At 48.3% G+C, this 15,598-nt stretch overlaps 1 protein-coding gene across 3 annotated transcripts in view; it reads right to left on the reverse strand.

Annotated features, from left to right (window-relative positions):
* Positions 1-330: 330 nt before the first annotated feature.
* Positions 331-15,598, reverse strand: part of HTR2A (5-hydroxytryptamine receptor 2A) — a 44,231-nt gene continuing 28,963 nt past the window's right edge. For all 3 annotated transcript variants that reach the window (XM_037057631.1, XM_037057629.1, XM_037057630.1), the window contains one exon: positions 331-3,349. In XM_037057631.1, the coding sequence (XP_036913526.1) occupies positions 2,547-3,349 (803 nt within the window). In that variant the 3' untranslated portion in view covers positions 331-2,546. The remainder of the gene's footprint in view (positions 3,350-15,598) is intronic.

Consider the following 15,598-nt stretch of genomic DNA (forward strand, 5'->3'; position numbering starts at 1 on the left):
CATTGCATTTTGGCTACAGTATCACTGCACAACGTGACCAGGAGATGGCGCTGTAGACCAGAGATTAAGTATGCTTGAACCAGCTTTTCCTCATTATGGCATTTTTCTTTCTTTAAATATAGAGGAATCTCCCATTCAATTTAGTAGAGTCGGGTTGGTTACTCCATTTTAACAGTATTGACTAGGGCTGAGCTCTTTAACTACAGACCATAAATCATTCAAGGGTGGTGCTTCAGTGGGGTGAGGGATGGATCTAGAACTGATCAACTATATATAAGGACCACTGTGTTCACAACCCCCATGGAATGGTGCTACAGTCTTCCCATAAACTTAGCTCAACTTCCAGTTTATTTAAAGAACTGACACTTGTTACATCTGAACCCTCAGCGGGAGGTCATCGACACACTAGGACATGAGTTCACATGGACATCAACAGAATGCAAACATGCGTACATACTGGGTGTTCTTATTAATGACTCTTCTCCTCCGTATAAATATGTAAATATTGAATAAAGTGCATGGGGACTTGTCTGCACATGTACGCAGAGACGTGTTTGTCTACATTATACACTCGGATAATTAGTCGTGGAGAGGAAAACATACACATTTGTAATAGATGTGTCATCAAAGGACAATTGTCAGGCAGTATTGATGTTCATCCTGATCAAGATGGAGTAGGCGGGTGGGTCTGGAATCTTCTCTTTACTGTATAATGAGATGTGCAGAGTTATGAACTAAGGCAAAAATACGTAAGAGCAGAGACTTTTTAACACTTGTGTTTTTATCACTCTGGTGTAATCATTAAAGTAATTCAGACCGAATGCAGCCTCGATATGAGCGGCTCGCCCTAAATTCTGGCTTTGAAATAAACACGTGTCAGTGTATCTGTAAGGACACGATCAGTACAACCCTAATGCATTTCCAAATTACACAGTGGCACCTCCCATGTTTCTTAGTTTTTAGTTTTTTTTAATTTTTTCAAATGGCATAGAGTTAAAAAACTATTTCTCATTCAACAGAAAACATGATATCACTGTTTGTTTGTTTGTTTTTTCATTAGGGAGTCCAATGTCAGTGGGGAATAAATGAGTTTTTCGGGAAGTAGAGCAAAAAGTTTTCTCAAAACTTTGGTAGTCACAGGTTGGGTCCAGGTTGAAGTGCATATCTCTAAACTAATTTTGACTTCAAGTGATATTTTCCTTCTCTTGTGTGGGGTTCATATTCACTGGCAATTAATCAGGAAACTCATTGAGAAAACCATCCTCGGCTGTAGAAACAAACCGCTTTCTGAACCAGGTCAGAAAGAAATAACTTGAATTGATTCTCAAACTATGTCTGTTAATATTTTTGCCAAGGACCGTTCCAATTAGGTCCTTTTCTTTAAAGGCAAAGATCTTACTTTAAGTATTTTTTATATCCTGAGCACCTAGGACGTGACTTCATAGATAGTGTATACTCAGTAGAGAATTGTGAGCCCAAAGCTAACAGTAAATAATCCAGACTGATTATTCCGAAAGCATCGGTTTACCTGATTGGCGGGTGCCCACAGGAAGGTCATCTGCACTTTAGAGATGTTCTAAGACGCTATTGCTGTCAGTAGCCAAAACCCTGAGCTTACTCCTCAGTCCCCCTGACAGGGTGACCTCGATGCTCAGAGAGTGCATGCGTGAGGCCGTTGTAGAGAGCAAGGCGCCCAGCGCCTCTGTGGTGCTGCAGAGGAGAAGCAGTTTCCCGAAATGTGTCTGGTGAGGTGGGACATCATCCCTTTGATAGGGCAGCTACTAGGGCAAACAGTAAACAAGGCCGCCTTTGAACTTCAGAGTAAAGCACAGGTAGCAGGAGAGAAAGCAGCAACAGTGATGAAACAGCAGTGAAAATCTTTCTCACTTCTGAGAAGCGTGGACCTGAAATGCAGCGGATGCCAGGGATTTTGTCAGTGTTTCAAAGTGGCATCTAGAAAAAGGCCGGAATGGAAAAGTTGTCAAGTATGGAACTTAATTATCTTAGCAAGACCGACTTTATAACACTGCTCTTAGTGACTTATTTTTGTTGTTGTTCTAAATACATACCATGGTAAACGTGTAAAGAGCATTTTTCTTTAAGAGGCCATTGTATGCACCGACTTTTCACTATTTCTAGCTATTTTTATTTACAGCGGTAGGTGACCAACTCATTGCCGTCAATTAACAACATAATAATAGCCAGGCTTGGACTGGAAAATAGGAGTTATTTTTAGACTTACTTGTGGCCTCATTATAATTAAACAACAAAAGCTAATTATTTTAAAGACATATCATTTACAATGTTAAAAAGAAGTGTCATAAAGCTCACAGTCGAAACGCTGTCGGAACATTTTTTGAGTGCACGTTTTCCGGCACTTGGCTCTGCTTTTCACGGACGGAATAAAACGAGGCATCCGGATATGACCTGGCTTCGCGAGACCTGCCTCACTTGTTTCCAGTTCTCCCTGTAATCTTTTCTTCTCTTCCCCTGATAGGGAAAGTCTGTTCAGTGTGCCCTCCACGGTTGCCACAGCAACGGGTCCATCACACACAGCTAACCTTTTCGTTCACTGTGCTGACAGGGTCCGTAGGAGCAGCTTCCGAGTTCTGCTTTCCTAGAGGGACCATCGTCGTGCAGTCGTTCTCGGTCATCTTGGGGTCCTTCTTTGAGTTGCTTTTGCGCCCCCTCTGGAGTTGACTAGATTTGTAGGCCAGGGCGGGGATAGTGTTCACCAAGATGAGCTGCAGCGGCTTTTTGTTTTCCTTGTACTGGCACTGAATATACCGCGAGAAGGCCGAGCGGTAGGTCTTGTTGAACAGCGTGTACACCAGCGGGTTCACCGCCGAGGACAGGTACCCGATCCAGACGAACACGTTGAGCAGGGCGGCGATGACCTCCTCGTTGCAGGACTCTTTGCAGATGACGGCCATGATGTTGGTGACGAAGAAGGGGCACCACATGACCACAAACAGAAAGAAGACGATGCCCAGCACCTTGCAGGCCTTCTGCTCGTTGCTGATGGACTGCATGGTCCTGCGGCCGTGCGACCCCGGCTCCCGCTGCGTGGACCGCTGGAAGAGCTTCTCCGACGACAGCGAGCTCTGCGGCAGGAAGCTGAACGAAGGCAGCTTGGCCCGTGCGCCGGGGTCACTCAAGCACAGAGTGGCTTCTTTCTGCAGCGACCTGATCGTTAGAAAGTAGGTGATTACCATGATGGTTAAGGGGATGAAAAATGAGACGAAGGAGCCGATCAGGACAAAGTTATCGTCGGCGAGGAGGCAGCTCCCTTCTTTAAAGACCTTGGAATCATCCTGAAGCCCAAAGACGGGTATTGGCATGGAGATACCTGGGATTGGACAGAAGGTGAAACATGACCATGAAGGAATCGAAAACGCGAAGGCAAGAGCAGCGCCACATGGCGGTGGCTGTGCAAAGGACTTTACATCAACATTGTCCAAAAGCCTGGCATATACTTGCAGGAAATTTAAATTTCTCTTGAAGTTACTTACAGATATTAGTTATCTTATAGTTATGCTGTATTATATCATAGATGCTATCATATGTAGTTATCACATTGTATTCTAACGTATATATTAATTATAATATATATTAACTCAATATAATATAATATAATATTCTTTATACTTGTATGTTAAATTGCCCTTTACTTTATAGGGCAATTTATAAACCTTTATAAACCTTTACTAAAGGTTTATATATAAATCTTTACTTAGAAAGGAGTACAATAAATCTAGCTTTAATTTTTCAGGCTATATTTTTCTGATCATAACGTTATACTTATTTAATGGAAGAAAATACGCTGAAAAACAAACAGGATTAAAAATGAACAAGAATGCTACCACTCAGAGAGAATCGTCACTTAACAATATGACACCATGTATCTTATTTTCATGCCATAAGTTTATTTATGTCTTGTGTGTTGAGTTCAACAGACTGATCCATTTTTTAGAGAGATTGCACCTCTTAAAACTCTCCTTTTCCTGTCCTACAAATCAGCTAAAACGTCCAAGGTTCTTAAGCAGTTAGTGTCTCCTGATAAAGAAGGGTGTGGCAAACTCCGATCTAAAGCACACAGTGATCAGACCAGTAACTGCCACTGGTTTTCCATTGAAAACCTCCCATTCTTCCCAGGCCCTCCTCGCAGTGACTGCTGCAACCACAGGGGGCGTGACACGCCCGGTGCTCCGCCCCGGTGGGCAGGCCTCCCCCCCTCCACGAGGCCAGGGCCTTGAAGCCCAGGGAACAGCCTTGCCACACTCCCAATCCGTCTTTTCTCACCACGATGCTGTCCACGTGAGAGAGACATGCACGCACGCATCGTGCACACACTTTATAACATTACAAACGCATTTTCTTTTTAGAAAGTTTGAAAAAAATACAAAAGTAACAATGAGTTCAGAAAAATATGCACTCTTGCCGGCCAGAGATCCCCATTTTGAGTCGTTTCTTCTGTTTACAGGCACATGGACATCTGCGCGCGTGTTCAGTGTCTCACGGACAGCTCTCGACGTGCCTGTTCCATTTAACCCCGAATTATGAAAACTGCCCATGTTAAAAGTATTTTTGAAAAATAGGATGTTCTAATGGGAATTTAAAGTACGAACTTTAACCAGTTTTGAACCTTTTTAGAAAAGGTTTTTATTATCGAGAAATTCTAATACACAACAAACCGAAACCTAACAGGACGAGCTTCTTACCCAGCTTCGGCGAGGATCAAGTCCCGGAGAGGTCTGTCTTACCCGCATCCCTGCCTGCTTCCCCCCCCCCCCCTTCTTACTCTGAAACCAGTCCCAGACATCCTATGATTCAATCCCCCCCCCCTCTCTAGAGAGGATATATATATATATATTCTCAATACCACTCTCACTTGTTAATAGAAAGTCAATATTTCCTTAATATAATTAAGTAGAGAGTCAGTCTTCAAATCCCCCATTGCCCCATCAAGGTCACTACATACCTTTAGTAGTGAACACTCACTAGGGCATATTACAGAATAAGAAGCAGCCACAGACTTTTCTGTTACGGGCAAATACAAGAGTTAGGAACTGGAGGAGACAGTACAGGGCCACGTGAGCCCATGGTCAGGGGCTCTGTCCCTCAGAGGTGGGGAAGCTGTCACGCCTGCCCAGGCACAGGCCGTGGGCATAGGAAGGAGCAGCCCCCGGTGAGGCGACCCTTTTCCCTGATGCATGCTAACTTCCCCCCTGGGAGGCAGGACCTGGGTAAAGAGGGGTTCGGCCGGGGCACCCCCACTGTTGTGCAGTTCGTGGGGAGTGACACAGCCTTCCTCTGCTGGCCTGGGAAAGGTGACTGCCACCAAGGAAGCAGGTGTCAAGTCACACATCTGTGTCACTTGTTTAAGGTTGCTTCTCTCGTGCAAAGGTAGACACGCAGGTGCACCCTGGGAGAAAGGCGGGACAAAATTTCCTTCTCCCACCTGCCCTGGTTTTGAGCTCCCCCAGGGCTGCGAACAGAGAGGGCCGCTGCTTCTGACCCCCCACTGGGGCACAGGTGGCAAATGCAAGGCCGCCTGGCAGAATCCAGTCTTCTGTCTTGTTCTACCCGGTTCGGCACCTTGTTTCTACGCAGCGGCAGCACCAAGCTGCTTGCCCCTAGTTAAGGAGTAGTTACATTTACACAGTCCTAAAGTTACACTCAGCCCTTTGAAGGCAACCACCAGGCTGATGTGACCCCTGGGGAAAATGAGTCTGACACCTCTGCTTTAGGGTCTAACATGAGGTTACAATCCCACCAAGAACATGGGTCCTGCAAGGGTCCTGTTAGGGGCTAATGTTTGCTTGCCTCTCGAGATCCATCCTCCCAGGACCTGTCATCTAACTTGTGCACGCTCAGAGCCGAGCTCAGCCCCATGACCCACTGGGGTCTGGCCTCTGTCCCCTCACACTGCCCATCCTCCCCAGGAGAGAGTGTCCACTGGAGTTTAAGGGAGGCTCGACTCAGCCCTTTTTCAGTGCCACTTCCCCAGTGTCTTCACAGACTTGACTGACAGTATCTGTCACTGGTCCGTACAAGGCCGTCCCAGGATTCTTGGAAGGAGGAGATAAATGACATCAGAGCTGCTCCTAAGGACACTTAGTGTGGCGGACGGCTCTTCACTTCCGTCCTGCCTCTCTGTCCCCGGCCTGTGGTGGGGAACAGTTTGGGGGCCAAGGGGCGATGGAGAAACTACAGCCCCCCAAGGAACACCCTCTGAGACTAAGCACGGCGGTTCTGTTCACCTTCAGAAGACTCCGTTTTACTTTTCAGTTTCAGTTGATGTTCAGTACTGTTTTGTATTCATGCCAGGTGTACATTATAGAGAATAGACAATCAAATACTTTACAAAGCCTTTCTCCAATAAGCCCAGCACCCACCTGGCCCCGTACACAGTTATTAAACGCTACCGACTGTATTCCCTATGCTGTACTTACATCCCAGTGACTGTCCCGTATCTACCGGTTTACACTTAATCCCTTTCCCTTTCTCAGCCAGTCCCCCCATCCGTCTCCCCCAGGGCAACCACGACTCTGTTCTCTGTGGCTACGAGTCTGTTTCAATTTGTTTGTTCATTTATAGTGTTCTTTAGATGCCACATATAAGTGAAGTAATACAGTATTTGTTTTTTCTCGTACTGATTTATTTCACTTAGCATAATACCCTCTAGGTCCATCCACGCTGTTGCAAATGATAAAATTTCATTCTTTTTCTTGCGGCCGAATACTATTCCATTGTATAAATGGACCACAGCTTTTTTCCGCCACTCGCCCGTTGATGGGCACCTGGGCTGCTTCCCCATCTTGGCTGCCGTGAATGCCGCTGCAGTGAGCATGGGGGTGGGGGTGGCCTTTGGGGAACTTTTGACCGTAAAACTTAAGACATGGTTTCTAAGAAGCGTGTTTTGTTTTCCGAGCATTTGAAACTATATCTGTTAGAGGTGTCTCCTGTTTCACCGCGTTGCTGCTCACTGATTGGAATGGGTGCTTTTGGGGGGGTGCGGACCTGGGTCTGAGACTCTGCCCTGGTCCTTTGCTCCCGGGCCCGTAATGTCATCCCGAGAGGCCTCGGTGCCTTGTCTCTCGTGTGAGGATGGCCCACGCGTGTCTCCCTGGGTGGGGTGAGGCTAAAATGGACCAGAGATGCAGAGGCTCCGGACAGCACCTCGTCCAAAGTGGGTGTTCTCCCAACCACAGTAGCTTTCTCTGCAGAAGTGTTCAGGTTGAACCCACTAACTTCATTGTTTTCCTAATTTTGTTCCATTCCCCTTGGTTTATAGATGCTGAACTTTAATATGTAATAGATCTTCTTAACCCCAAAGAGGCTAAAAAGCATTTGGGCTGTTGGCTGCATAATTAATAATGATGTAATTAGGAGCTTCTGCCAGGGGGACACAAGGACTCAGTTAATTCTGATTTTGTATGGCTTGAATTGTTGATCGCTTTCCCATGTGATATTTAACAGCCATTACTAGTAATCATGATACACAGAGACAAAATATCAGCCGTCCAAGAACAGGTACATTATTTTGCTATTAAACCCGGTGGCGCGCACGTTCCTGATTAGTGCAAAGGAAATTGCCGCCTTCTGAGCTTTTCGTCATCTTTGCTCACAACCCGGTGATTCATGGAAGTAGCAGTTGTCTATTAGCCAGAACGTGGGATGGCCTAAAATAGCAAAATCTTCAGCCCTCCGCAGCTCAGATGAGCGTTCTTGTTCGGGAAGGATGCACGCACAATGCACACACGCCCTTCCAGAACGGCCCCCCTCTGTGGTCAGGGAGGGAAGGGCGGATGGAGCTACACCCCTGAGGCCGAGGTTTGGCCTCTTGGTTGCTCGGGGTTGAGGAGCCACTTTGAAACGGATATAACGAGGGCACGGGCAGGCCGCCCAGAAGGGGCTCCTTGATACGGAGGGGGGGATCCATGCTTAGGCCTTTAAATGCCCGTTCCTCTTTGCGTGTAACAAAACTCGCCTAAGTACTCTCATACACCGTTCCTCCCCAGTGCCCCCCTCCGTAGGGAGCGTCGGCCGGGGTGTGTGGAAGGAATAACTAGGCAGCTAAAGCCACACTCCATAAAAGAGGGCACAGAATTTCACATCGAAGAACCGGAACACCGAGGTGGGCTCTGTGGGCACGACGAGCCGTTGGAAAACCCACTTGTGAGGAGAGACGGGGGCTTTGGCCCCAGGTCGGGGGCCCAGCCATCGGCAGGGCACCCACTTCTGGCTGTCTTGTCTGACACTAGCTGCTTTTGGAGGCCTGGCACTTCCTCTGACTTGAAGGTTCTGCACAGAGAGCGTTTTTCTTTATGAGCAAACAGAAAGGAGCTTGAACTGCGTGACTCTGCATTTCGTTCAATTTATTCTCTTCTGGGGGGTGGAAGATAGCAACCAAAATGCACTAGCTGTATTGTGCATCTTTGATTTCTTTTCACTGAGACTCAGATAATTCAATACTCGGGAAACACTGACACCCCAAAACACACAGGCTCTGGCTGGTGTCTCTCTTTTGGGGGACCCCCGCCTGCTTTCCGCACATAAAGCCTGAACCCACGGTTTATACTCTGCTGCCGCAGTCTGGGTGAACAAACAGCCTGAACTCTGAAGCTTTGGCTGAGAAAGATGAATTTTTTTCTTAATCCTAGATTTAATCTCTTGGGCCTGGATGTCCTTTGGAGACGGCGGTCCTCTGGGGGATAAGAAGGCTGCTCTTCTAGGTGGCCACCTCGGGTAGGGACACCACAGCGGGAGTCCCCGTGGCCTCCGTCTTGGAGGAGGCCCAGGGAAAAGAAGCAAACGCTTCAGAGCTCCTGCGGAAAAGAGCGAATTCTGGTCCATAGTTTTCATTTCCTCTGGAACTCCTGTGCATTTTAATTCATGCTGAGTTTTTCCAAGTGGTAAGAATAGGTTTACTGGCAGTGTGACAGAAAGCAGTTCGGGTGAATTCTGCGGGCAAAGGGTCACCCTGGAGGGCGAGAGGGATGGAATAACAGGGCCGCTGGGGCTGGGACTGCCGTCCCACTGGTACAGGTTGCAAGGCTCCGACGTTGCGAAACTCTGGTCTGACCTGTGGAGAAGAGAGGGCTGCAGACGCCTGCCCTTACCCAAGAAATGGTGGGTTTCTGTGAGAGTCATTCTAATAATCAATCACACACTTTGAAAGTACTGTCACCTATATTCGTTTACGCTCAATTGATTTTTTAAAGAAATTGTTGATTGATTTTAGAGAGAGAGAAGAAGGTGGGGGAGAGACACACACACACTGATTTGTTGTTTCACTTGCCGATACATCATTGGTTGTTTCTGTATGAGCCCTGACCAGGGATTGAACCCACAACCTGGGCGGATCAGGATGACCCTCTAACCAACTGAGCTACCTGGGCGGGGCCCTCAGTTGAATTTTCAAAAATAAAATTGTAAAAAATATTAGCTACACTGCTCTATGGTCAGAGAAACATTTCACTTTAGAGAAAACCAAGGCCGCGCAAGCTTCAACGGTCTATTCAGGTCATATAGCACTTTCGGGGTGAAATCAAGACTCAGCTTTAGGTTCCTTGATTCTTATCGCTGATTATTTGAACCTGCTTGTCTGTCCCTTTTATGGTGGTCATAAAAATCTGTGAGCATATCACATGGCCTAACATGAGTTTTAGGAAGACTGTGTTAACCTTAAAATCTGAAATATTTGCATATATGTAACACTGTTTTGGAGAAAGCGTTTTCATCAGATTCTCAGGGAAGTTTCTGCTCTGGGAGTAATTAGTAACCCCTGAATTCTATCAATGCCCTACAGATAGGACCCTCCCCCGCCCCACGTGACTCCCTGCACCTGGATACTTCCTTCCTTTTTTTAATCCTTTAATCTCCGAGCCTAAATTTCCTCTAGCAAGACATTGTTATTTGAGGGCAGACAGATGTCAACAGCACATTTCTTTCTTTATGTAGCAGGTATTCTTAACTTTGATGGCGCATTAAAATTATCTGGGGAGCTTTTAAAAATGACATTGCCTGAGCCGCATTGCCTAGTGTCAACGCTTTAAAAATGCTCACGCTCTGACCCTGCACGGACATTGTCGATGAAACGAAAGTACACCTGGGGGAGCCTGATACACAACCACCATTGGGAATCTGGGACGTATGGGGTTCAATGAGTCATCAAATGTGTTTATTCTGAAATAAAACGAAACCAAGTAAAACTTTACAGCTCTGCCCCTTTGTCTCAATTAAATGCCACTATTAATTTCCCTGTAGGCTCAGGTTCAGCAGCAAAGCACAGAGCTGACGGAGAGGGGCCGACGTCTGCCCTCTACTCCTCCCCCGATTTGTACATGAGCTATTGGAAAAACAAATAAAGGCTACATCTCCAAAAAGGATTTAAACATTGTGTTCCATCCCAGGTGACACATGGTACTCGGGGGGATGCTGACTGTTCCCCATGCTGAGCAGCCGTGCACTGCCTAGGCTGCTGACCTCATCGTCCCCGTCCCTGCTCCCCAGAAAGGCCGTCTCTTGCCCTTCTGGCCCCAATTCCTTCTCCCTTCTGTGTCACACCCCGGAAGTCATGCTTTTTATATGACTGCCTTTTGCACTGAGAGAGATAAGGAGACTGAACTCTGCCTCATTGAACGTGGGGTGTCAGCCATCACTCGGCCACCTGGAAGGCCACCCCCGTCCCTCATCGCAGGGCAGAGTGACCCCACCTGCCACTTTCTTCCCCTGACAGCACGTTACAAAACCCAGACAGGACCGGAACGATGGAGTGGAATTGGAAAGAGTTACCAGAGTCACAACTCAGGGCCTCTTTTCACATTCTTTAGTTGGGCTTGTCATCCTCCTCTGCTTTCCTCTTGTCTTTGTTGTTAATCCTCATGCAGGGATATGTTTTATTGATTTCGGAGAGGAGGGAAGGGGGAGAGAGAAAGAGAGATACATCCATGTGTGAGAGACACATCGATCGGTTGCCTCCTGTATGCGCCCCAACTTTGGAGCGAACCTGCAACTTGAGTGTGTGCCCTGATCGGGAACTTTCGGTGCACGGGACAGCACTCCAACCCACTGAGACACCCGGCCAGGGCCACCACCCCTTTCTTTTGTAATAATTGGAGCTACATGCTCTGCACACCATAGACAACGTTCTTTTCTAGACTGCATATTGGGCAACATGCTCGTGAACACGGGTTTATTTACCCCCCAAATTCATCTCTGTTCCACCTCTTTACCGTGCCACCCCTCTCGCCCCCTTGTTTGGCAGGAGACAGGCTCCGGAGCCCTTTCTGAACCTATAGAGAATGGGTCTCCCACGGGACGCCTCGTTCCAGGTGCTCGGGCCTGGAAGGTGTGTGGACAGCGCTAGGGCGTCTGGACCTCAGCTTGCGGCAGGTGCGCACACGAATCCAGGCCCGCAGGCAGTCAGCTCTCCCCCCTCGGGGCTCTCTCGGACACACCCTTCTCAGGTACCACGTGGACCGTGTTACACCACGAAGCACCACAGCCTCCCTAGTGCTTGGGCCCGTACCCACCACTGAGCTGTGCCTACGGAGTCTTTGTGATCTGTTCTTCACGCGATCGTTCGGTCTGATGTAGTCGCGGGGTGTTTTCTCTCTCTTCTTTGTGTTACGCCTGGACCTACTCGGAAGGCGAACGTATAGTTCGGTCTTTCAGGTAACTACCTAGTGGGATCTGAGAAACTCCCAAGACCTGCCTGTGCCCACAGGTCTTTTCCTAACAGCTTGTTTGGTGCACAGTGGTTCCCTGCCATTAGAGGGAGTGGTCCTACTCTGTGCACCTGGGATAGCTTGGAGGGGTCGCTCTGAGTCCCAGCTCAAGTTGCCGGGGTTCGGAGATTTACAGCAGGGGAGACTCCTGAGGGACTGGGCCTTGGAAAGGAAGGTTGTCGTAGGAGAGAAGACACAGAGGACATCTCAGGGAGGCAGGTCAGGGAGAGACGGGGTCAGTGGCATGTTGGTTGGGTTGTTCCTAAGAGTCCTGAGCACCAGGGTGGCGGGGGGAAGGTGCAGGGTATGGAGTAAGAGGGAAGCACAAACTCACATCTCCCCTTGGCCTGGGACCAGTTCTGATGCCGCCTCCTTCCCTGAAACACTCATTGGTAGCCCCAGAATTCCTCTGTAGCAGAGGCCTCAGGGTGCAGCTGGCAGGGTGTGGGACAGCAAGGCCACCAGTCTTGTGGCTCCATCAGCAGGGGGAGCACGCCGCTGTCCCTTGGACTGTGATTATTTGGGGGTGCGGTGGGGGCAGGAGATGACATTCTCAAACCATACACTTAAAAGAAGACCTACACTTCTTTTAAGACCTATGTCAGGACAGCTTCCCTCCAGACACCCCGGTGTGAAGCTGCCCCCAAGTCATTTCTCTCTTTAATAAGAACTCTGTGGTCCGTTGTTACCTCCATACCTACTCCGTGCTGTGCTAACTCACACTGCTGGTACCTTAAGTCTCTTCCTGGCAGCGTCATCTCCCCATTAGGGGTCACCTCACAACCCAGGGATGTCTTTTTCCTTCCTTCGGGTGAGCCACAGCAGCCTCTGAGGCAGCCCTGCTCGCCCCAGGGGGGAGGCGAAGGCTTGTGGGGTGGGTGAGCAAATGACGGCAGAGGAGAGAAAGGACAGGGAGTTATAATGAATGCAAATTACGATGCATTTTATAGACACAGCTTGCATTTACTGAAGTAGTTCATAATGTTTTTCTTCCCTTTTGCTGGGAAAACACAGTGAGTGAGGTTGCCAACGAGCCACATGGGACCGGAAGAGGGAACACGTACATTGATATTGACGTGATACCTGATTCGGATACTGTCCTGAGAGAACCCCGTGCCCTTAGGTAATGGGCGCCTGAGCTGACCACCCCAACGGCTGCTGGACTCCCCTGGAAACACCCCTGTGGGTGCCTGGGTGACCTGGGTTTCTTCCTGTCTGTCCCGCCTTTTTTTCAAAGATCTTTGTCAAGTTCATGAGACAAGTGTGCACAGGAAAAGTGCCGACCTGAGGCGGCTTCACCTTCAACCCTCCCTCTGTAAAGTGGAGATAATAAAAATAGAGCTTCCCTCATTTGCATATAGGGCGTGGGTGAGAAAACAGCGAGGGTGTCTGAATGATTCTGTAAAGTTTAAGATAAAAACGATGGCAGTTGACCACGCCAGGCTCTGTGGATACTGCAAAAGACCCCTGAGAACCTCCGAGAAGCCTAAGCTCTCGCAGGGAAAATCCGATACGTCCTGATCTAGCAAGACAGCAGTGCAGGGCAGCGTGAGATCAAGGGGCAAACAGGTGCCACGGACACCCCTCCTGCACCACGTCGGAACACCACGCTCCTTGTGGATTACTACATGCAGGAGAGAGCTGTGCCGGAGATGAGGCGGCCGAGCTGCGCCCTGTGGGGGAAGGGGACCTGCACAGAAGTCAGGGCCAAAGGCAAGGACGTGCTCACCGCCGACCCGCTGCACCGGGCCTTGCTGTGGCTGAGTTCGGCTGTGTCTGGCATGCGACTGTCTGCTTAGCAGCAGGCACACAGGCTGCCGACCAGAGGCACCCAGCAGAGCGGGTCCTCTGTGCCTGGCAGCCGTCAGTTTTAGACATTCATCCACTAATCAAATATTAACTGAGCACCCCGAGGAGTAGGCACTTCAGGAGTCCGAGAGGGGGGAGGTGCTTGGGCCTGTCACCCCGACTTGACCACCCAAGCCTTGTGCTGTCATTTCTGAACTCGTCACCCCAAGTAAGACTACAGGGCAGGCAGTGTGGAGATGCAAACGGGAGACCCAGCTCAGCATTGGCGCCAACATTTTAAGAATAATGCGAGCGAGGTCCGTGTGTATTGACTCTGGATTTCGTTTCCTTTTTAAGGCAGCTAGGACACAGGAAAGCAGTTCTCCAATGTTTTGGTCTCAAGACCCCTGCACGCATTCAAAAATTATCGAGGATTCTAAAGAATTCTTGTTTCTGTGGGTTGTATCTGTAAATATTTCAAACTGAGAACACAAACATAATCATTTATCAATTCATTTAAATATAAAGCTAATAAACCCAGTACATAACATACAGTTTCTATGAAAAATAAATCGATTTTCCAGAGCAAATCAAACAGTGGCCCTGTTTTACAATCTCGAAAGTACCCTCCTGGGAAGACAGCTGGACTCTCACGGGTGTTTCTGCTTCGACAGAAGCAGATGTTGTTATATCACACACACGTGTCCCCTGGAGAACCCTGCTGTACCCTCATAAGCGGATGACATGGGAAAGGGTGAACGACACCTTATTTCCCCAGATTCATCGAGATAAAACTAACACGTAACCTTGTGTGAGTTTCCGGTGTACAATGTAGTGATCGATACACATACACACAGCAAAATGTTTACTGTAGTAAAGTTCATTAGCTCATCATTCACCTCACATCATTACCATTTTGTTACTGTTTTTACAGTGAGAACCTCAAAGCTCTCAACTCAGCAACTATCAAGTATAGAACACAGCGTTAATGACCTTAGCACCACACCGCACCCTAGATGCCTGGACCTTATTCATCTTATAACCGAACGCCCGCGCCCTCTGACCGTCACCTCCCCACCCCCCTCCTCCTCATCCCCCGCCGACCACCGTTGTCCTCTGTGTGGGTTTAACGGGTTCAGATTCCACACATGAGAGGGATTATACAACATTGGCCTTTCTCTGTCTGACTAGTTGCATTTAGCACAGCGCCCTAAGAAGTTCCCTCATTGTCACAAACAGCAGGACCTCCTCCTTTTTTATGGCTGAAGGATATCATATTGTGTATGTATCACATCTTCAGGCGCTCATCAGTGGACACCCAGGTTGTTCCATGTCTCCGCTGTTGTGCGTGATGCCACAGGGAATGTGGGGCTGCAGATTTTATTCCTTTCAGGCAGTGGTTTAATTTCCTTGGGATATTAGTATTATTATATTAACAATTATAATTAGTATCGATCTCCCTGAAGCACCCCGGAGATGCTGGACACTCACTTTGAAAACCACTAATACAGAAGGAAAAGACGCCAGCTCAGAATCAGAAAATCCAAGTTTGGATCCCCTTTATTTAACCTTCAGCAAACTACTTAATCTCTCTGAACTTTTTGTTCTGTCAAATGAACTTATTTAATGGAATATAAATGAGAATTGCTGTGCTGTTGCAGTGAATCTACAGCTGACCCATGAGCAACGCCTGCTGGGTTGAAAGTCCGCGTGTGACTTCAGTGGGCCCTCCACCTGGGCGGATTCCCAGACGCCATCTGAGCCTCGAACGACAGGCGTCGGAGCTGTGGAGAGCAGCTGAGTCAGTCGAGCGCGTGAGACGAGAAAGGATCTGCGTGTGAGCAGATCCCTGCAGTTCAAACCCACATGTTCGAGGGTCACCTGTTCATCGTGTAGCAGACAGGACTCATGGAGAAGAATGTTGGGCGGCCTCCCTCAACATGCCCAGTTCTTCCTTTTGTCTAAAAATGCTGCCTGTGGAAACCTCCTACACCCCTTGTTTGGCTCTAACAGGAATGGAGACCAGCTTGCCGTTGTCTTTATCAAAGTCACACTTTGGTTCTGGCATGTCTCCC

This window comes from Sturnira hondurensis, unplaced genomic scaffold (genome assembly GCF_014824575.4).
Source record: "Sturnira hondurensis isolate 20B ecotype Veracruz unplaced genomic scaffold, ASM1482457v3 Scaffold0009719, whole genome shotgun sequence".
In the NCBI taxonomy this organism is placed as follows: domain Eukaryota; kingdom Metazoa; phylum Chordata; class Mammalia; order Chiroptera; family Phyllostomidae; genus Sturnira; species Sturnira hondurensis.